General features: G+C 35.5%; 1 protein-coding gene and 1 long non-coding RNA gene across 16 annotated transcripts in view; one reads left to right on the forward strand and one right to left on the reverse strand.

The window, feature by feature from the left end:
- Nucleotides 1-23,445, reverse strand: part of LOC107981239 (zinc metalloproteinase-disintegrin-like batroxstatin-3) — a 584,695-nt gene that overhangs the window by 129,547 nt on the left and 431,703 nt on the right. For all 15 annotated transcript variants that reach the window (XM_032601572.1, XM_031925266.2, XM_031925262.2 and 12 more), the window contains 2 exons: nucleotides 15,787-15,956; nucleotides 9,226-9,389 (listed from right to left, as the gene is read on the reverse strand). In XM_032601572.1, coding sequence (XP_032457463.1) covers nucleotides 9,226-9,389; nucleotides 15,787-15,956 — 334 coding nt within the window. The remainder of the gene's footprint in view (nucleotides 1-9,225; nucleotides 9,390-15,786; nucleotides 15,957-23,445) is intronic.
- Nucleotides 1-23,445, forward strand: part of LOC116416510 — a 277,582-nt gene that overhangs the window by 53,552 nt on the left and 200,585 nt on the right. The gene's annotated exons all lie outside the window — the stretch shown is intronic.

Genomic DNA, 23,445 nt, shown 5'->3' on the forward strand with positions numbered 1-23,445 from the left:
TGAGTATGCCTGTTCCACACCAGGAGAGCCTCACACGCGGGAAGTCTCGCACGGCTCCTGTCATGGTACATTATGCATTTCTCCAACTCTCCGAATAAACTAAAAAAAAAACCATAAAAATTAGAATTTTATGTGTTGCTCTATATTGATAATAATTTTTTCATTATGAATGATTAGTTTTTCTATCGTTATACATAGGCGTATACACTTTCAAAATTTAGTCGTTAAAAATATAAAAATTATATGTTGATTGAATTAAAATTAAATATTAAATAATTATTAAACTGTTGAAAAAATTATTAAAAAATTTCATCCCATACAATACTGTCTATTTCTAAAGAATTATCTAAATCATTTTAAATATAAATGATATTTACATCTAGACAAAGTAGCGTATAATTGACCATGGGAAAATAATGGCCCTCTGAAATATATTTTAATAGAATCAAAACTTTGTCCTTGAGATTTAATTTAATTAATTGTCATTGCAAATGCTCAAATGACTGGAGATTGTTTTCTGTAAACGATAAATAGTGAAGATGATGAATCTCCAGTATTTAATGTGTTTCTAGGAATAAATAATCTATTTCTAATATTTTCTTCTGTAATTATTTCTACTTCTATATTATATTTAAATAGTCTTAAAACTTTTAATCAAGTATCGTTACATAAACCATCAGTTATACTTAAATTTCTTGTTAATATTATTTGTTTTTGTCAGTCTGATCAACACCTATATGTCTACAATAATTTATACCGTAATAAGTTTGCATTTATATAATAAGATAAATTTAATATTGTATTATTAAGAATAGCAATAACGTCATTTTGAGGAGCTAAAATGACTTTATTTATTTTATTGGTATTATCAGAATTTATATCATTAGACACTATTAAACAAACATTATTAGTTATCCAATTTTTAGGTATTATATATTTACTTATTTTTTCTTTACCTTTTTTTAATAAAAGTGAAGAAAGATTAGTATTTTGTGATCGCATATTTAATGTTAGTTTCATAACTTTGAAGAGTGGCCATAGAGTATAATATTCGATTGTTTCTTCTACTATTCAGGCCTATAACTATTTTTGATTACTGGTAAAATTTGTCGAAAATCTCCTTCAAGAATAATTAATTTTTCAGCAAAATGACTATTGTTAATACATATATCTCTTAAAATAGTATCTACAATTTCTAATGCTCTACTTAAAATGATAGAAGCTTCATCCCATATAATTACATTAACATCTCTTATTTTTTTGTTTGACTCTAATTTTAAAAATGCACTATCTTTATAAAGATCTAAAGGTGATCTAGAAATCCTGTGACTCATCATTCCTTCAGGTAATAGAATAAATGCTATTCCAGTTCAAGCCAAAGATAAAATATTTTTTTAATAGATAAAAAGTAGTAAATTATAGTTTTATATAATAATGTTTATAAAATACCTCTAGGTCTATATATGAAATCAAGGGACGTTTAAGTTTTATACACTGTGCCGTCGGGAGCGCGCCGCCACCTATTATACTTTAAAATTGCTTAATAACCTATTTACGTTTTACGAATTCTGTATAATATATTTGATTCAATCTCCTGTTGATGAGTATACAATTTCAAAGATTTTCATTAGATCTTTCTAATTACCATATTATTTTGTTAAGAAAATTGCTCGTTTGTAAAATAATTAAGTTTGAAAATTAATTTTGCGAAAAAAATTTTTTGCTTCTCCGATTTTGTTTTCTTTCAGCCAGTCATAGCTGTAGATATACTTATCTTACGATTCATTAATTATTACAAAGGCTACTTGATAGATATTACAAATATAAAAGAATTTAAATTATATGTCCTGTTGACTCATCTGTTGTATTATAAACGTGAAGTAGCTTGATTGCGGTACACCCAACGGTAATAATTTTAAATAAAAAAACGGCCGCGCCATGTCTTATCATGTTAGGTTAATTGATCAGCTTATGCGAGTTAACACTCTGCGCGGAGCGATTTTTAATTTAGCAGATATAGATAGAGAAGTCTTACTTATATACTAATTCAGACGCCAGCTACCTTTCTGTGTTTTTTTGATTGTCCCCTGGATTTTTAACTCGATTTGGTTCTATTTATAGCGCTTATTGAAAATAACTTGGTTTTCCTCCTAGCAAATACTTTCTTTGTTTTTTATTAACAATAATAACAGCGAATTCATAGTTTTTTAAAAGTATTTCAAAAACTACTGCACCTATAAAAAAATAATCGTGATTAAAAGTTGCTTAAAATATCGAAATGCATAAAATATTATCCGACGTATTTTCACGTAGAAGCAGTTTTTGCACAAATGTAACTCCTAGCATCGTGTCCCTAAAATTTTTCAACTAGATATTGTTGTAATCGAGCAGCTTATTACAAATAATTTGGTTTTCCAGCTATCAAATACTTTTTTTGTTCATTATGAACAATAATAATGGTCAAAATGTGGTTTTTCAACAATAACTTAAAAACGACTGCTCTTATTAGGAATAAAGTTATTAAAACTTGTTTGAGACAAAGTGCATAAAGTATTATCTATAGCATTTTAGTACAGGTGTAGTAGATTTAGCAAAAATCAAACCTAAACTTTTAACTATGCTACTAGCGAAAAACGCTCGCTTCGCTCGCGATTGACAAATTAGTTGTGATGATATTTAAGGGGATGTTGTTCCAAAAAACACTTATTTTCTATTACATAACACTTTTTGAATAAAGTTTGCAAATTAAAAACTGAGTCTGTAGCGCCGTAGTGTTAAGTTTAATGAATCGTTATACCGAAAGAAAATTTCGATCGGACTTTTTGTTTTTCTAAAATCTTGGAAATACGAACAGATGTTTACGCGTACTTCGTCGTATTCATGCGATTGCAGCGCCAACCTTAAAATCTAATTTTACATAAAACTTTTTAAATAAAGCTTGCAAATGAAAAACCGAGTCTGTAGCGCCGTAGTGTTAAGTTTAATGAATTGTTCTACCAAAAGAAAAATTTTATCAGACTTTCTGTTTCTCTAGAAGTTTAAAAATACAAAATACTCCGTGGTGAATTTGCGAAGCTTTTGCATCGACATCCCCTTAATTATTTGACGTGTCATTATTAAATAAACTGTTAAATATTAGATGTACACTCGATGGTAGTTAATACTTGCGGGACGTTTTTGAAATGATCAGATCGACAGATTGATAAATACTAACCAATCAAAAGAACGACTTCAAAACGTTTTATAAGAATTAATTACCACCGAGTATAAATGAATATATTCAATACAGCCAACATTCTATAAAAGTAGTTATAGCTACTAGTACACAGGACTGGCTTTAAAATTATAGAATAAAATAGAAACAAATTTTGAATATTGAAAAATGTTTTTAAACTCTTTGTAATTATTTGATGGCAGTATTAATTATATTAACAAAATCTAACAAAAAAATAATATTTATTAAACATTTTTTTATTTACTTATAACAATAATAACATTTATATTCTGTACTAAAATGTAATACATAATACGATATTTACTTTTATATTAAATGATAACGATATCAAGTGGCGCGGGAGCGCCACGAAGGCGAGTTTGAGAAGCAGACGACGCCGCGGCGCCCGTGACACTATTTACTTCTATATTGGTCTCTCGAATTTTCAATTAAGGAAATAAATTATTTATCATTCATGTACCCAGCTAATTTTGATAAATGTTTATACTGGTATGCCAAACTATGATTTTAAACCAAAATATCAGCAATAAACCAGCTTTAACATAATAAACAAGTATGCAGGTGAACAAAAATGCTGAAATCACTTGCTTAATTTTTCTTCAGTCCAAAAAGTGGTAAGACCGTTAAGTTAGCTGCGTGCAGTTTGACCGAGTGGTTAGACTGTGAAGTTGGCCGCACAAGCTATTCAGCATACATTGTCTGCTACTCTGCTTGAATTATAAATGTGTGCTCCGTAGTATTCGGTGTTTTGGTGTAAAAATCTTTCAAGGAAGGTGTCTAGATAAATAGGGTGGTTGATGACAACGTCTAGGTGGTGCGCTCCGTGGTTTTTGGTGTCTAGGTAAATAAATCATACGATGACGGCGTCTAGGTGTACAGGGTGGCCGATAACGAGGTCTGGGTAGTTCGCGCCGTGGTTTTTGGTGTCTAGGCGTAGAAATAATTCGAGGGTGGTGTATATCAGAACAATCAGTGATCTCATGTTAGTGATAAAAATGTTACAAAAAAGCTTTGATCTAAAGGTGCTAAATATGCTTATATTTTATTTCTACGACGTCGAATATGAAATACTCAAAAAAATTTACTAAAAAGGATTGAAATCTCTAAAAAAAATTAACTTTTAAAAAAGTAAAAAGTTAGGCAAGTTTGATATATTTCGCAACAAAATTACAGATTGAAAAGTACTAAGATCAATCAAACAAAGTCAAGTTTATTATATTTAATCGTGATGAAGCAAGGAACAACTCTCAAGATAATTACTACGTAACTTGCCATGCCCGTTTCATTGTACTTATGGTGTTTGTATGACGTTCTAATACATAAAAGGAAATTTTAGTTGTTCACTAATAAACAAAATTAAACGGGCATGGCAAGTTACGTAGTAATTATCTTGAGACTTGTTCCTTGCTTCATCACGATTAAATATAATAAACTTGACTTTGTTTGATTGATCTTAGTACTTTTCAATCTGTAATTTTGTTGCGAAATATATCAAACTTGCCTAACTTTTTACTTTTTTAAAAGTTAATTTTTTTTTAGATCTTCAATCCCTAACGAAAAAGAAAAATGAAAACAATTGGGAAAAAACGTTATGAACTGCAGATGATAGCAGAAAAATGTCGGAATTGAGACACAGATAACAGTAATCTTTTGTTGTCTTCAGGTCTATTTAGTTTGCTAGATACTTCAGTTAAATTTATTTTTTTTCACGTGTAAAATTTTACAATTTAGAAAATAAATAAAAACATAAATACAACAGACAATAACTATTAATAAGGGGAGACAACAGTTTTTTCATAGTTTAAAACAGTTTTCTTTATTTTATAATTGCTGTTTTCTACGTTCACTAGTTTGTTACCGATTATAACAGCTATCTTCCAATTTCTACACAATTTTCTTAACTTTTCTAAAAACACGCCTTTAATAACATATAAAAAAATTAACTTTTAAAAAAGTAAAAGGTTAGGCGAGTTTGATATGTTCCGCAACGAAATAACCGCAAAACTGAGATCAATCAACCAAAGTCAAGTTTATTATATTTAATCATAATGAAGCAACAACATTTTTTTTTGTCAATAAAGGGCTTACTTAACTCAAAGTTAAATTATATACAGATCAATTAGAAAGAATTCTCAAGATACTTACTACGTAACTTGTCATGACCGTTTCATTATGGTTTTTTTATAACGTTCTAATACATAAAGAGAAAATTTTAGTTGTTCACTATAAACAAAATAAAACGGTAATGACAAGTTAAGTAGTAAGTATTTTGAGAGTTTTTCTCTAATTTATCAGTATATAACTTAACTTAACTTATGTTAAGTAAGCTCTTTATTGACCAAAAAAATTTTGTTGCTTCATTATGATTAAATAAATTAGACTGTGTTAATTTTTTGTGATTTTAGTCCTTTCAAGTAAATTTTTTTAGGTATTTCATATTTCTCCTAAAAATAAAATGTAAGCATCTTTAGCACCTTTTGACCATGGTCTTATTGTAACATTTTTATTACTAACATGAAATCACTGATTGTTCTAATACACTACCCTCGAAAGATTTCTAACATAGACACCAAAACCAATGGCGAACTACCTAGACCTCCTCATCGGCCACCCTGTAGACCAAAACGCCATCCTCGTATGAGGGTGAGGGTGAAAATTTTGAAAAATAAATATTTAAAGGCAAAAATTACGAATTGAATTATAACAAAAGGTGAAATTTGAAGTCCCAGAATATTGGAAAGGTATAATTTTGAAAATTAATTTGGAAATTTCTAAATATATCAATTCTACATTTTTGTTTTATAAATTTTTTCATTTCAAAATCTCACATATATATATATATATATATATATATATATATATATATATATATATATATTATACCTATCTTATAAGAAATTTAAACCTTAATATTAGTGAAAGTAAGATTTTGATCCGGACTACGACTACCAAAAAATTCATGGAGATACCTTTTTATAGTGCAAAAGTTCCTGAATGGGTCTTAGAATGGCAAAGACCCTGTATCTTTGGCTAAAAATGAAGATATCCATAAATTTGTGCTAAAATGATTAAAATTAATATTTAAAGCCTGTATATTTAAAGCCTGTGGCAAAGCTTATGAATTGCTTGGAGCATTTCTAAAAAAATCACAGAGGTAGCGAACATTAAAATAAAGAAAGTCACTGTAGGAGAAAATTGTTCCTCAATGTCCATCATTGACTAAAAATTCTAAGCTTAGTGATAAATTATTTAAATACATGTTTGTTTATAGAAATAAATTGCGTCACTTGGATCATCGCCAAAAAAATCATAGAACTTGATTTTATTGTTACAAATATTCCTACTGAAGTCAAGGAATCTTAAATATATTATGTCTCTTGCAAAAAATTATAACATAAATTATACACTCGATCGTAATTTTTTAAAGTCAGTGGATAATTAAGTTAATTTTTGTACTGAAAACCCAAAAATTGCCAAAATTAATATCTTTGGCTCCGTACCATTTTGGTAATAAGTAATTTAAAAATCTGAAAAAATTCAGGTGCATTGGAAACTGGTTCTGGAACATATTTACCGCGGGTTAGAGAAAAAAATTTTAATTTTCGTTTTGTCAGAGAACCACCCATATATATATATATATATATATATATATATATATATATATATATATATATATATATATATATGTATGTGTGTGTGTGTATTTGGTAATATATTATTAAGACAATAGTTCTTTTGATATTGAATGTAAACAGCTATTTATTTCAGAGACTCTATGCCCTTCTATGCCATTCTTTCTCACTTTAATATTTTGTGGTTCGATAAGTAAACTTAAAAATATATAATTTGATATTGCACATGGTTTATATGTTACAATAATTATGTCAAAAAAATAATTATTACTTTCGCGCATTTTGTTGTAGTCAATAATAGTTTTCAAGTGCGTTTTACCATCAATATGCATTGATTTATTGAAACTAAACAAATACATCTTTTTATATCATTGTACTTATACAAATACAGTATAGTTTATAAATCACTTATTACACCTATAACGGGGATTTCGGGAACTTAATTGCACAAAAGTAAAGCGACAAGAAGGATTTGACCCCAGGTCCTCGAGATCTTAAGGCACGCGCTCTACCACTGAGCCAACGACGCACTTCCCTCACTCGCGCCGACTAGCTGCTAGACAGGTGCTGTTCCCGCAGCCACCTATTCGTTACACACTTTTTATACTATTCACAACTTATCTTTGCAGGTTGAAAATACAAATAACAAGCATATCCAAAAGAACTAGTAGTAACTGAATGAAAATGTGAAGTACCACTCCAGGAATTAATAAATCACACTATTGAGCAGTTGTGCAAGTCTTTAAATTTGACTTTTGACGCTAAAGCTGATAAGACTTTAGTATTAGTTTTAAGATACTGATTCAATGGCACAAATTCTAACCGTTATTGATAGTATTCAGATGATACAAATAATTTATTGAGCAACATATTCTGTTCTCCGCTTGTACCGCTCCAATTAATTGATGGAACCATTAACACCGCTAATTGGAAAAATCCACGAACATTGTCGATAAAACTTTGCCAGTTAATACAAATATCATATAAAAAGGAAACTGATGCGCTGTGTAGAAATAAAGAATAAAATTTAATTACTCAAAAAATTTTTAAAATGTTTCTATCGCTGGATGCACCACTGTACGTTGGGGATCCATTACTGGAATTTAGGCGCTTTAAAGAAGCAAAGACAAGTGAGCTTCAAGATGTGGTCACAGTGGTACTCGAGGACGGGTCCAGTATAAAAGCACTCCAGCATGAGTTGGCCTTTCAAATAAAAAACCTTAATATGCTCACCTCTAGGCAGGATATCTTGGATGACCTGCAAAGGAAGTTGCTGACGAGGCTATTCGAATAATTCAAGAGTGGCTAATCAAGACAGGTCTAGAGCTTGCTTGTCATAAAACGGAGGCTATCCTTATATCTAGCCAGAAAAAATAGAGACAATAACATTGATTGTGGATGGACATGAGATTGATTCTCTACCAACTATTAAATGCCTGGGCCTCACTATAAATGCAAAATTGACATTTAAAGAGCATCTTGCTGTAGTGAGAGATAAAGCAGCAAGAACTAGTGCTTCTCTATCAAGGTTGATGTCAAATGTAGGGCCGAAGATACTCTTAGCGAGCGTAACGACATCAATTTTGTTTTACGGTGCTCCTATATGGGCAGACGCTATGTTAGTGCAGTCTTATGAACAAAGGTTGTCGTGACTAGGCAGTATATGTTATACTAGGCATGCCACTAATTTACCTGTTAGTAATAGAGAGGAAGAAAATGTACAAGATAAAGCGACGGCCGAATGGCAATACTTATAAGAAATCTGGGATTCTGCAAGAAAGCAAACATTGGCTAAGTAGCAAAAAAGATGGGACTTCAGCTGCAAGGGGCGATGGACACATTGCCTCATACCAAGGATAGAAGACTGGACTAAAAGAAGACATGGAGAAATCAATTACTATTTTACGCAATTCTTAGGTGGGCATAGGTGATTTCGGGCGTACCTATACCGATTCAAATCAGAAGACTAACTAAACTATTCAGTGTATTTGTACGGAAACAAGGATGCCGAGTACATCTTCTGCGACCGCTTAAGGAATCAGTGAGAGCGGAAAGAACAAGAAGGCTTCCTACAGACCACGATGTACAATTATACATCGGTAAACGCAAATTATTACAATATTATATTGGAAATACAGAATTTACCATGTTTGTTACATTATTAGATCATAAGGTAACTGATGAATTGGCCAAGTAGTTAAATTGCAAGTACTTTAGCCCGAAGATTCTGGGTTCGGGCTCAGCGATTTTCACTATTAGTTTGTTTGCTGGAATTTCAGCTAGAGAATCCACCTAAATTCTGTCACTACCCACTAAATATCCAACTAGTATTAAAATTTAGTTCATTGGAATAATTACCTCATTTGGTTTATTCAGTAGGCAAACATCCTTTCCATCCTTAAAAGCACCTATATAATCTGATTTACTGCATTCTGAAAACTTATAAGGCTGTACGTTTTCCAAACCAACTATTGATTGAGCCATTATACATCCATGCCAGTCATGACACCGACACTCGGTTCCTATAAAAAATTTTAATACACATTTAGTTTTACTAAACTTGTTGGTATTCAAACTGACTGTAGTGTGATTAAATAACTAATTTTTATAAAATATACTAGCAAAAATGTTCGCTTTGCTCGCGGTTAACATATTTTAGTTATTATATTTTGTTGTAGAGTATGCTTGAAAAAAATAAAATAGTCGAAAATTATATTTCTTCGTATAAAACATGTTAATATAATGTTTTATCATTTGAATACAAGCTATACTGAGATATATGAATAAATTTCTTTTTGATATATACTATTATCAAGTATTTAAATTCATTTATTATAATGGTTTGGGTACATAATTTTGTTTAATCATTATTCATATTTACAATTGAGAATGATGTATGAAAATCAAATTAAAATGTAGAAACGATAATATAAAATATATATGATCTCTCTCTCTCTCTCTCTCTCTCTCTCTCTCTCTCTCTCTCTCTCTATCTCTCTCTCTATCTCTCTCTCATCTAGTCTTACCCTAATTTCTCTGCTTCTCCTGCGGCATTTTCCGCCTCGATATTCGTCTCATTGCTTGTGTATATGTGTGCGCGCGTGTATGTGCAGGGCACGTGTGTGCTCATGTGCACTGTCTAAAAAGACCTTAAAATATTAAAACGAAAGTTGATATAATAGAAACACTAAAAAGGTAATGTCAAAGTAGTAAAACTTTTGCAGTAGAGTAAACGGCAGTAAAATCAGTGAGAGGGACATACAGTGATACGCAGACCGTGCTGGGTGGGGAAATAAATAACACTGGCAGAGCGGTGATCTGGGCATGTGAAAACGCTAGTCTGCGGGAAAAAATAAAGACTCATAATGAAGGTTTTGTCCACGCAAAGGTAGCAGGTATACAGGTATACAGCTTCTATGCCTCGCCTAATGCAGCGATCAAACAGATTGAGCTACAGCTAGATCGACTCGTGCTGGATGCTGCCGGAAGAAATCTAGTATTTATCGCAGGCGAAAATGGGGCAGTCAAAGGATTAATCATAGAGGACGGCTACTCTTAGAAGCATTTAGTATTCTAGACCTGGTGTTAGATAGCCAGGGTAGCACTCACACTTTCAGAAGAGAAGACACAGTATCTATTGTAGATCTGACGTTTGTGAGTAGTTGAACACTACACAAGTAGCGATCACCAGGCCATAATAGTAGAGGTAAGAAAATCAGAGCAGAGAATCAGCGCAAGTAGAAGGACCAATGAAGTGGGTTGAAAAATGAAGGATTATAATAAAAAGACTAGCTCGATTCACCTCGCTTCTAACGTCGCTCGGTTAAAATGTATATTGCAATAGTGATAAAATAGAAGTTACGTTAAGATCTTTTTTCCTAATGTCAATTCCTCAAACACGAAAATTATGCATTGATTCATTATTTAACTGAAAAAATTAAAAAACTATGACAGTCAAAAAAATAAATTTTAAATCTAAAATAACAAGAGTTGAGAGTATTTTTATTTCCTAATATTTAAATTAAACATTTTTGTTTTAGAAATTGTTTAACTTCATAATTTCAGTTTTTTATTTTTTGCCTTTCATGCTTTAATTTTTTCGAATTTCAAATTTCCTCAATTTTTGCCGCCAAGTTAAATTAATTATTCAATCACTGATTATCATAAAAATAAAGATGCTAAAATTTTAGTAAACAAATATAAAAATATGATGTATTTCGCAAAATTATTATGGATGACAATCACGTAGCATTTCATACATATTCATTACAACAATTTTTATACAATTTGTCAGTGTTAAGTTAACTGTGACTTAACAAATGCTGTAACAAATGTAATAATTGCAACCATAAATTAAAAAAGTAGTAGAATTAATGAAAAATAGTCAAGTTTTAAATATATGAATAATATAAATAATTTAACAATGAAAACTGTAACTTGCTATGCCGGATTCATTTTAATTATGGTGTTGTCTATTAGTAACTTGTTTGTACATACTTATTTGTTCACATAAACTTATAAAATATTTATTTCGATACAATGATATATCATCAATGTAGATAACACGACAAAAAAATTATTTTTTAAAAGATTTATATCAACTTTTGCATACTCAAAAACTTTTTATAAGTACTGATATAATGTATATACACAGTTAAAACATTGATAAATTAGACATAACGTTCTAACACATAAAAATATATTTTAGTTGTTCACCAATAAAAAAAATGAATAGTGCATGGCAATTTACAGTTTCTATTGTATGAAATGCTACGTGATTTTCATATATAATAATTTTGCAAAATACATCAAACTCACTTAACCTTTTACTTTATTGAAAGTTAATTTTTTTTAGAGATTTCAGTCCTTTTTAGTACAATTTTTTGAGTGTTTCATATTGCGCAAAATCTAGACTTTGTCGTCGGCCACCCTGTACACTTATGACATTCTTCAATGATTTTTATTTATAGATACCAAAAACCACGAAGTGAACCGCCTAGATCTCTTAATCGGCCACTCTGTACACCTAGACGCTGTCCTCAAATGTTTTTATACCTAGACACCTAAAACCATGAAGTGCACCACCTAGACTTCGTCAAAGGTTACTCTATATACCTAAACACAGTCCTCAAATGATTTTATAACTAGACAACTAAAACCACAGAGCATACCACCTAAACCTCGTCATTGACCACCTTGCAAACCTAGATACTGCCCTTGAATCATTCTTTTACCTAAACACAAAGAACTACGAAGTGACCCACCTAGACCTCGTCATCAACCACCTTGTACACCTAGACATCGTTCTTTAATAATTTTTACACCTGGACATCAAAAACTACGGATTTCACCACCTACACATCGTCATTGACCACCTTTTACACCTAGACACTACCTTCGTATGATTTATTTACCTAGACAACAAAAACCATGGTGCGCACCACCTAGACGTCGTCATCAGCCACCCTGTACACATAGACACCGTACTTAAATGATTTTTACACCAAGACACCGATAACTACCTGAACCTTGTCATCGGCTACCCTGGCTACCTAGTTACTGTTACTGCTCTGGAACGCAGAGTATGCACCAGCAACCTCTTTATTCTGAATATCGTAATATATTATATTTTCTTGAAAAAGCAATACCCATCTGTATATAGCTGTGCGGTCAACTTCACGGTCCTAACACTTCTTGCGGCTAACTTAAGCATAGACCTGTACAATTCATCTCGGAAAGAGAGAATATTTTCTACAAACCGGAAGAAACAGCGACTCGTTCTTCTGCCAAAAGGCAAAAAGCCACCCAAGGAATCCACATCATACAGACCGTATGTGCAAAATTATGTATGAGCAAAGTTAAAATATTAATAAATTAAATATTACGTTCTAGTAGAAATAAAAAGAAAATTTTAGTTGTTTACCAATAAACAAAATGAAACGGGCATGGCAAGTTACGTAGTAAGTATCTTGAGAGTTGTTCCTAATTGATCATTATATAACTTAAACTTTAAGTTAAGTAAGCCCTTTGATGAACAAAACCATTTTTAGCTTTATCTTTATTATGATTAGATATAATAAACTTTACTTTGTTTAATTAATCTCAGTTCTTTTTTATCTGTAATTCAGTTGCTATAAGTCACAATTAAGTTTGACAAATAGAAGAATTGTTGTAATAAATATGTATGAAATGCTACGACTCTGATATCCATAATAATTTTACGGAATACATCAAACTCGCCCAACCTTTTACTTATTTCAAAGTTAATTCTTTTAGATATTCTTATCAATATTATAATATAAAACTTCGGTAATGTGTTTTAAGGGGGCACACCACCTTTGAAATTAAAATAAAAATTTTATTAAAAATTTATAAATGCTTATATAAATAAACCAAATTTTTTTACTCTTCTTAGACATAATTACCTTTATTCTGATGGTTTTAGACCTTCTATATACCTCTATATACCTTCTAATACCTACGTATAGTAAGGAGTCCATAATTCACTGACCGTAAGATTCCAAAGGAACGAATGGCCCAAATGAGCTCAAACTCTAGGATATTGTTTAAAAGTACATTAGTTATTGTATGAATGAGGGGATTTGGTTTAAATTTCATAGAAAAAAAGTTACATGATAGTTATGTTAAAATTAATCAAAAATTGATAAAAAAAATCAGTAATATGCTATACGTACGTAGGTATTATATAGGTATATAGAAGGTCTAAAACCACCAAAATAAAGGTAATTATGTCTAAGAATAGTAAAAAAATGTGGTTCATGCACGATTTTCGCGTTTTTCGTACTTATTAAGCGGGCGTAAAGTACCAGTTTTTTTCACCGACAAGCTAAAAAAGTTGGCAGCGGGCAGAAACAGTCGTCAGCAGACAAGAAAAATGAGCAGCGGGCAAAACAATTTTTTTTTCACCCGCTGCCGACTTCTTTTGTTCACTGCTCACTTTTTTTGCTCGCTGACATAATTCTGCTATAAACTGCAAATTTTAAGTTTGTGAGGGGTTTGAAAGTTTTCAAAATTTTAAAAATTGGAAACAATTTTTTTTTAATTTTAAAAATTTCAAGGGTTTTAATAAATATTAATAATTGTGTTACTTAATGAAAATGTTAATAAACAATAATACTATTATTACTAAATATTCATAGCTGTGTAGTGGCCGTGTAAAAAAAAGGTAAATCACTCCTGTTTTATAGCCATGAAAAACGTGAAAATCCATACATACGTCACGAAAACTGTTGGATGGTTCTACTAATTTTTGATCCAAAAACTTTTTATAATTTTTTTATATACTAAAAAAAAATTTTGTATATACTAAATTTTATTAATTGGATTTTTTTAAAATAAGGTCGCCATGAATTTTTATTCTTGAATAAATGCAAACATTGGCCGTAAGAATTTTGGTTTTAGTTGAAAACAGTTAGTTGACAAGTAAGCATGATTTTTAACTATTTTTTGCAATAATTCGAGCAATGTAATATACAAATGGATCAGAATTTACTAATCTTCCTCTTTTTTTGTATCAAATATAAGTACAAAATTTAAGAAAATGTGATTACGATATAAAAAGTTAGAAAATTCACCATAACCCCACCTTAAAGTTTAATTTTTTTCATGAAAAATACATGATTTGATATTGTGACGAGTGGTGGACGAGAACAGCGCTATGTAAAAATGTTTTAAAAATGCATTAATATACTGTTATAACGAGGTACAAAATCGGGTAGATTTGCGCATTGTTGAAACGCGACGTTGCGCAATTGCGAGACAAGATGCAGGGCCTCGTGTATAAGTCTTGGTACGTCAGACAGACAGATAGCTTCTGGGTATAGTTGCGAACGCATCAGCTCTCGTGTGTGAGACTGACTACACCGAGCGACGACCGATAGCGTGCGAGAGAGTGCGAGTGTGTGCGATCGCGAGAATAAGATGTCCCTGCCAACTCCTGCTACCGTAGGGAAGGACGACCCGACCTGTCGATCAACAACTGAACGAGATGACGTCAGCTCCTGCGAGTAAGCCAGCAACACTATCAGCGCAGAGTACGTGTAAGTGTGTGGTGCGCGCCTACCGAGAACGGCGACTGCGAGTATGTAGGGCTGAGCCCTTTTATCTGTACCATGTCAGCACTAGCAGCGGCTGCGGCTTTGCGACTTGGTGCAGCGGCACCGAGTAGCGGCTTTCTCGTTCGCACGCGTACGATTTGCGAGACATTCTCCACGCTGAGTCGACATTGATATGACTCGGCGCATTCATGTGTAGAAACGAGATTGGCCGAACAATATATTATTCCTTTGTTTTATTTTAATCGGGATTTATTTATGATAGCACACGTGCGAACTCGACGTTCGCGAAGCAGCTCTCGCAGCGAGCTGCGTTGCAACGCGAATTAATTACAGGCATTGACCGAAAACGAGCCCCATTACAATCAATTGCGGAACCAGAAATTATAGTGTTTTTTTTACCAGATGACCTGATCCTGCTAGCCATTAGCTGCGCCAAGACTACTTTTTGTGTCTGAAAATAGGACCAAGTCAGCCCGATCAGGAGAGTTGCCGTAGCAACATGCAGGCTAAACGAATGTGTAAGTTTCGAGCAGTTCTACTTCGCTTATGGTCGTAAGAAAGTTTCAACTTATTTATCGACTATAGGCGTATGAGTAGTGCGACTAAATGTGTAACTAGTACAACAAGTTGTTAATAGTAGACGCCGGTAGTCTTGAGTGCATGAACGAAGCCAGAGCAACAAGCCATCCGTGTGCACTGTTCGTGACACCGTACAAGTAGCACATACAGTTTTTCGCAAAAGCGAGGTAAATGCGTACACCTAATATCGTTTACTGCGCACGCGTAGAAAATACCTTTGTATTTTTTATGATAAAGTTAACTAATTTTGAATTTTACTTACTGCCATCATCATGTGACATGCCAATATTATGTCCAATCATGTGTGCCATGGTACCGGCAAGAAGATGAGGTTCATAAGAGTTCAGGTCAACGCTAATTCCAACCGATTTTTGACTACACATCGTATCAGGTACGGCAATTCCAGATTCTCCTCCGGAAAAACTTTCACCTCTGCAATAAAAAAGAATAATATCTTAGTAACATTTATGTACTGTCAGCAAATATTTCAAATCAGCATGACCTATTATGACTGTTTTAGGTTGATGATAAATTACGTACTAAATTATATTGATTCCACAAGCGATGATCATTAAAGAATTAATATGTTTAAAAGAATTATATGTTCAGATTTTCAAGTGATTTCAATGCTGTTCAATACCTTTAATAAAATTATGTAATAGAGAGGTTAACTGACTATTGTAATGGAATCTTCAAATTCATTATGCGCTTTAAATACAACGTCAATCGAATATAAGAATATCACATACAGGCGCGCGCGCGAGCAAAGGTAACACTGGCATCATAGATGCGGCTACTTCAAGCGCAAAGAAAGAAATACTCAAAACCTAGAAAAAAAATCCGGATGACAGAAGAAGACAGTAAGAAGACTTGGGAGAAGATACGAGAAAAGCTGGACTCGGTGGATGCAATAGTATCATTTGCAACGAACATCCATAAGCCAGTTAAAAACGACGTAGCGACGATTACACGGCTAGCCAAACGACTAAAAGATAAACAGGTGGTACTAAACAAGAGTAAGAAGAGCATTGGACTGATGCTAAGTCAAGTGGAAACCCCACTGAAGCTGCAGCTTAGCGACAAGAAAGACTAAGCGATGCAGGCGATGGTAACATCAATCCCAGCTAAACCGCCGATAATAATGACGTTAGTTAAGTCGGGAATAACGTCAAAAAACCGAAGGAAATGTCTCCAAGTCAACTAGAGAGGCAACCAAAGAGTCACAAAAAGAGAACGAAAAAAAAAATAATGAGGAAGCTTCTGGGGCAGGCAGATCTAAATCCTTGACGCAAGAGCTTATAGAAGAAATAAAAATGCCGTAGCAAGAGGTAACCACGAGAAAAGCAAAACAAGTTAAAAAAGATAAAAATGAAAGCACTAAAGCAGGGTGTCCAAAAAGCTCTTATAAAGTAAGGAAGCAACAGGAAATACCTACATGCTCAGATGCGTTGGTCATAGAAGCCGCAGCTGAAAACACATATGCTGACTTTCTTAGAAAGATAAGAGCAGACCCCAAACTGAAGGCACTTGGGAATAGCGTTAACAAAATACACAAGAAGGCAGCAGAAGACCTGATACTGGAACTTAGACACTCCAAAGGAGCAAAGACCAGTAAGCTTGGGGCAAGATGCGGTCGGAGAGGTACTCGAGGGCGGGCCGTAATGAAGGCACTCGAGTATGAATTAGCCTTTAAAATGAAGGACCTTGATATGCCCACTTCTGGGCAGGATATCTTAGATGTCCGACAAAGGGAGTTTACCGAAAGTAACAAACTGGTGGACGAGACTGCGATAAAGACGGTGCACAAAACTTACGGAGATACGCAGACTGCTGTCATCCAGGTGTCAGCCTAGGTGGCCTAACAAGTAATCTGATGGGAAAAGATCAAAGTGGTTTGTGCAAACTACAGAATAATGGAAATGACAAGACAGAGATCAGCATCAGATGCTATAGACGCCTGGGGTTTGGACATATTGCTAAAATGTGTACAAGCACGCAAGACCAAAGTTAATGCTGCTTTAAAGGCGGTACATCGGGGTACAAAACGAAAACCTGCATCAACAAGCCAAGCTGTATTATCTGCCCTGGAGAAGATAGAGTAGAAATAAGTGACGATGTTGCAGGTAGTTAGGCATGCCCAACCTACCAAGCAGCTTTAGGAGTAGTGAAAACAAGAATATCAGAATAGTACAACTTCATCAAGTGGCGCGTAAACGCCACGAAAGCAAGTTTGAAAGGCAGAAGCTACGGCACCTGCACGATTATTTACTCCTATGTTGATGTTTGCATTTTTCATTACAAAAAACTAAATGTATTTCTTTCTTGTCTCCAAATTTGTTTGACTTATATCATATTTTATTATGCCTAATTATAATTTTCAACAAAAATATTGATAAAAACAGCTACCTTTGATATAATTCACGAGTTTGCCATTCACAAAATGCTCAAATCAAAAAATGTTAGGACCGTAAAGTTGTCCGCACAGCTATATTCAGATGGATATTGCTTTCTTATTGGTTTTCTGCATGTTCACCCACATATTTGATACAGTGGCTCGGCAGCTGTAAAAATCATTCGAGGGTGGTGTCTAGACGTACAGGGTGGCCGATGACGAAGTCTAGATGATGCGCAATATGAAACACTCATAAGAATTCATTTAGAAAATCTGAAATCTCTAACAAAAATAAACTTTAAAAAAGTAAAAGGTAAAGCAACTTTGATGTATTCCGCAAAATTATTATGGATGTCAGTGACGTAGCATTTTATACATATTTATTACAACAATTCTTCTACTTGTCAAAATCAATTGTCTTTTACGCACACTGTATCGAAAAATAAAACATTGTGCTAATATCCGAGACTAAAAATTTAAGAAATTTTCCTTACGATTTTGAACAGCTCTAAACAGCTAATGAAAAGTTCTTTTTCGTTAACAAATAATATCAAAATATATATTTCTTCCTCCTTGAAAAAGATGTGCAATAGTAAAATTGTAAGTTTTATCAAAACTTCTAGAAAATACGTTTTGGTGTGTTAGAAGTTTGAATCAAGTGTTTTTAGAAAATGTCCATATGGATGCGTGTGTGTTTTTTTTTGTTTCTCTGTTAGAGAAAGATGTATTAGGGAAAAGCTTAGAAAGGCATTACTTTGTTTATGGGATCGTCAAAACAGCCCTATTACAGATTCACACTGACTAAACCCATCCCCCTTACGGCCAGGTGAAAAAACATTTAGCCGTAAAAAGAAACGCCCTCTTTGCCTTCATCGACCTTTAGTAAAGGTGCCTAGCTCCATCTTCTATACCCCGCGGTACTACCGTCAAACAATACTTCGAGGGGGATGTAAGGCTTTTGCCCGCTTCTGGTTGATGTGGTCGTAATCACTGTAATCATTCTTTATTTTCTGCGACACACACATACACACACACACGTACATATTCAGCCTCTATGTCTTTTTCATCTTTTCTGACTTTCTTGAGAATGTCTGCTGCATAGTTGCTGACTGCGTACCATCCATCCCCTGAAGTCAGCATGGCCGTCACAATCGACTCAGGAGTTATCTGAAGTTAACTTTCAAGTTCTTCTAGCTCCTGATGATATCGTGAGCACTCACAAAAGGCTTGCTTAATATCCTTTGTTGCATCCAAACATATTGGGCAGTTCTTTTCTTTGCCTGTACACGGTAATCGATGTGGTTACACTGGCTAAGAGTAACCTTCGCTTCTGAGTTAGCCCTCTTACATTCGGCATCAATCGTAATAGAGCAGCGCCAACTTTTGCTGCTTTATCACTGACTATTTCGAGATGCTGTTTAAAACTTAATCTTGCATCGATAATGATGCCCAGTCTGTTTTAATATTCCTAATTCCATTATTATGGCCTTATGATCACTATGCGTGTAGTGCTCACTTACTGTCCATGAATCAACTGAACAAATAAGGCTGCTGCTAACAAACGTCAGGTCGACAATAGACCCTTCGTCTCCTCTTCTAAGAGTGTGGGTGTATCCTTGGTTAACTAGGGCCAAATCCAGGAAAGCGAATACTTTCAAGAGTACTTGATCTCTGTGATTAGTCTTTATGCTGCCCCACTCCACAGCCCACGCATTGAAGTCGACTGCAATCAGTACTAATTTCCTTCCTACTGCGTCTTGTATGAGCAGTTGCTCGAACTGCTCGATTGAAGCGTTAGGTGAAGCGTAGCAGCTGTAAACAGTGACACCTGCTACTTTGCCAGTATAAATCCTTTTTCATGGGTATCATTTTTCCACAAAAAGCAACGTCTCACATGCCCAGATCGCTGCTTTACATGGAATATCCATTTCCAACGATGGTTCGTGCAGATCCTTATATTGTTTACACACAATGGCTACGTCGATATCTTCCTGGCAGACATACTGGTTAATTAGGTCCTGTGCTGACTCACAGTGGTTAAGACTTAACTGCACTATCTTCATTTTCGTTCATTCTTTAGTTCTTTTAATGCGGCTCGGTAGACTAGGAATGTATATGGGTGTGTGTTTTTTCTTTTTTTTTATGTGGCGTAGGCAGAGCAGGCCCTGCACAAGTGGTCCAACGACACTTGATCCCCACAGGTACTATCGTTAAACAATACTTTCATGGGGCCCGTTAACTAGCGTTTTTGGCTTCTCCTTTGAAGTTTGACATTTTCATATATCCCCCATCCACCCAGGTGATTAGTAGTTCAGGATCAAACTCGTCTTCTTCGTTCTGCATCGTCCTGCCGTCTTCTTTATTCTGCATCGTCCAGATGTTTGCTTCCTGCAGTATTGTCCAATCATCTACTTCAAACAGCATCGACCAGTCATCCTCTGGACGGACTTTATCCCAACACCTACGTTCCTCTGCGTTGGGTGAGGGAGTCTGGGCTCAACTCAGTTACCTGCGTTCCTCAGCGTCGGTCTCAGGAGCACTTAGAGGTACTTAACCCTAACTCTTATGTTTCTTTGCATTGAGCAGAAGAGTAAAGGCTTAACTCTGAGACCTACGTTCGTCTGAATTAGTCCAAAGAGCGTTTCTTATCTACTACATAATGGCCTTCGTCTAGCAACAGTTTTACTCAGCTGTTTCGCCTTGTCGATCCCTTCTATTCCCTTCGTAATTTCTAACCTTCTTAAGAACAGTCCTTACTTAGTTGTAAACTGCACACCAGCCATCCTTTGACGCTAGCATAGCTGTCATCATGGACTTAGGGTCACCCTAGTCTGAAGGTAACACTCGAGTTCTTCTCGTTCTATGTCGTATCCGGAAAGGCACAGAAGAAATGCTCCGTATCTTCGTTTGCTTCCAAACATACTGGGCAATTCGGATTATCCTCTTGAAGCTGTGTAGGTAGGCTTGAAAGCACCCATTTCCGCTCAAAAACTGCGTAAGATAGTAATTTACTTTCCCGTGTCGTCTATTGGTCCAGCCAACGTTACGTTGTATGAGGCGGTGCGTCCATCGCCCGTTTCCACTGGAGTCCCATCGTCTTTGCCACTCAGCTAGGGTTTGTTCCTTTGCGAATTTCCAAACTTTCTTTTTAGTATTGTCACCACGCCGGCTTTCTTTGTATATATTCTTTGGTTTTGTTCCTAGAAGGCCAATAGGCGGCATACTTGAAATAACGCAGACTGCATCTTCTGATTCTGTTCAGTAGGCAGAAGCGACCCGCGATGCACTTCTCCTATGAACTGTTGACAGCTTTCGTACATAGGACTTCACCAACATAGCGTCCGCTCATATTAGGGCACCGTATAACATAATTGATGTAGTTACACTGGCTAGGAGTAACCTTCGACCCTTCGTTGGCCCATCTACATTTGGCATTAGTCGCAATAGTACAGCACCGACTTTTGCTGTCTTATTGCTCGCCCTCTCAAAATGCTGCTTAAACGTTAGTCTGGTGTCGATGGTGTTTCCCAGGTACTTAATGGTCGGCTGAGAGTCTATTTCATGTCCGCCCACTGACAGCGTTATTGTTTCTATTTTCTTCCTAGAGATACCTTCATCGATATGGCTAGTGTCATCGAAGTCCCAGAAGAAGGGAAACTACCGGCGCAAGGAGCACTCTCGCTGCTGTCAGTGGCTGGAGGAAGAAGAAATCATGCAGCTTCGCTTGGCAAGCTCGCGACAAGAGAACAGCGGCGAGAAAACAGGGACTAACGAAAATCGTCCGGCAGGCGAACTGATCGAGTTAGATGTGACCAGAGATACGGAAGGCAACGAGTATCCGCTGCCGCGATAGTTTATAGACCACGTGCGTGAAATGTAACAAACGCTGGAAAAATTAAAGACGAGCCAACAATATCCAGAAACACTGGCAGCAGTAGCGAGAAACAGAGCGCCAACAGACATATATGGGAAACGTGTAAAGATTTTAAGGATGCAGCACGAAGATGGTACGGGACAAACCGTAAATACCAACAGAGGCTCCAATCAGATGCAGAAAATCGCTATCAGGGCGAACTGCAGCCAGTGATTGACTGCGTCACAAAACTGTCAGGAATGCTGCAGAAAATGGAACCAGTACCTGGACTGGAAAAGCAGCTAGACGTGCTGCACGAAAATCTGCGACCAGAACTGGCGGAGGAAGCTGAAATTGTAGTGTCGTACGGGGCAAACCGGCACCTTCCACCGAAGCCAGAGCAGACGGTCTTGTCAGACTTGGCCTATGCACCACCAGCAAACGCACCAGCACCGAAATGACAGTCTTGGGTGCGCAAGACCACGAGGCGCGAGACGCCCGCGTTGCAGCAATCGTGATGAAGATGCTAGACGAAAGAGCAGCCGCACGGAAGAAATACCACCACGGCAAGGGCCCAGCCAATAGCACAGGAGCAACGAGAAAAGACTTTAGTGCTCAGAATGGACCGCCAGGAATCAAAGCAGAGACAAAATGCTTCAAGTGCGGGAAAACGAGACATTTCAAAAGAAAGTGCCCAGAGAGGGCGGGAAACGGAGGACCGAGTGCGTAGAAGAGGTCACTCCGGGCTCGACGGCGGCTAAGACCTCGAGAAAGAAAGCGAAAGCAGCAGCAAATCCGAGCGGTGGTAGAATCGCGAAAGCTGCAATTGCATGCAAGAAAATTAACGTTTCTGGAAAAAAAAGAGAGTACTAAAAGGGAGAAGTCAGTGGAAGTAAACCCCGGAAAATGCACAAGGCCTTGGACAGGCCAGAACTTACAGGCAGCAAAAGCTCTCCAGGAGGCCAAGGAGGATTCAGCCGCAGAATTTCCACCGAACAAGGGGGCAGCAGCACGATTGCAAAGCTCAAACGATACTGAGCAAAGCGACGGACATACTGCAGGGGATTTTCCGCAGGTAGAAGAATAACCAGGCGCGCAGCTCGACAGAGCTACTGATAGCGAAAGGCAGACCGTGGAAAACTGTCTTTAGCGGAATTAGGAATTATGGCACTGTCAACTGTAGGATTGGCGGGCGTCGAGCAAAAAGAACAGGATAGAATCACACAGCTGTTAGACGAGATAGTCGGCAATGAGGTGTGCAAAATAGGCTGCACCACGTGGATCGAGCATGAAATAATTATGTAGTCAACTCGGCCAATTAAACAGAAATATTTTCCAGTCTCAAAAAAAAAAAAAAAAAAAAATAGAAGAAGAAATGCACAGCCACGCGAGAGAAATGCTAGCAGCAGCATCGAGTTAGCAGACCGGGGCTTCTCGAGCCCAGTAGTGATGATTAAGAAGTCAAACGGCAAATATAGATTCTGCATCGATTTTAGAAGGATAATCGCATTAACTCGGTGCGACGTATACCCGCTGCTGCAAATGAACTCGATTCTGAGGAAACTGCAACAAGCTGATACATCTCTATGATAGACTTGAGTAGTGCATAACATCAGATTTTGCTGAAGATAGAAAGCAGTTAATATACAGCTTTCCAGTACCCGGGTTGGGACTAT

The sequence above is a fragment of the Nasonia vitripennis genome (assembly GCF_009193385.2).
Source record: "Nasonia vitripennis strain AsymCx chromosome 2 unlocalized genomic scaffold, Nvit_psr_1.1 chr2_random0008, whole genome shotgun sequence".
NCBI lineage: Eukaryota > Metazoa > Arthropoda > Insecta > Hymenoptera > Pteromalidae > Nasonia > Nasonia vitripennis.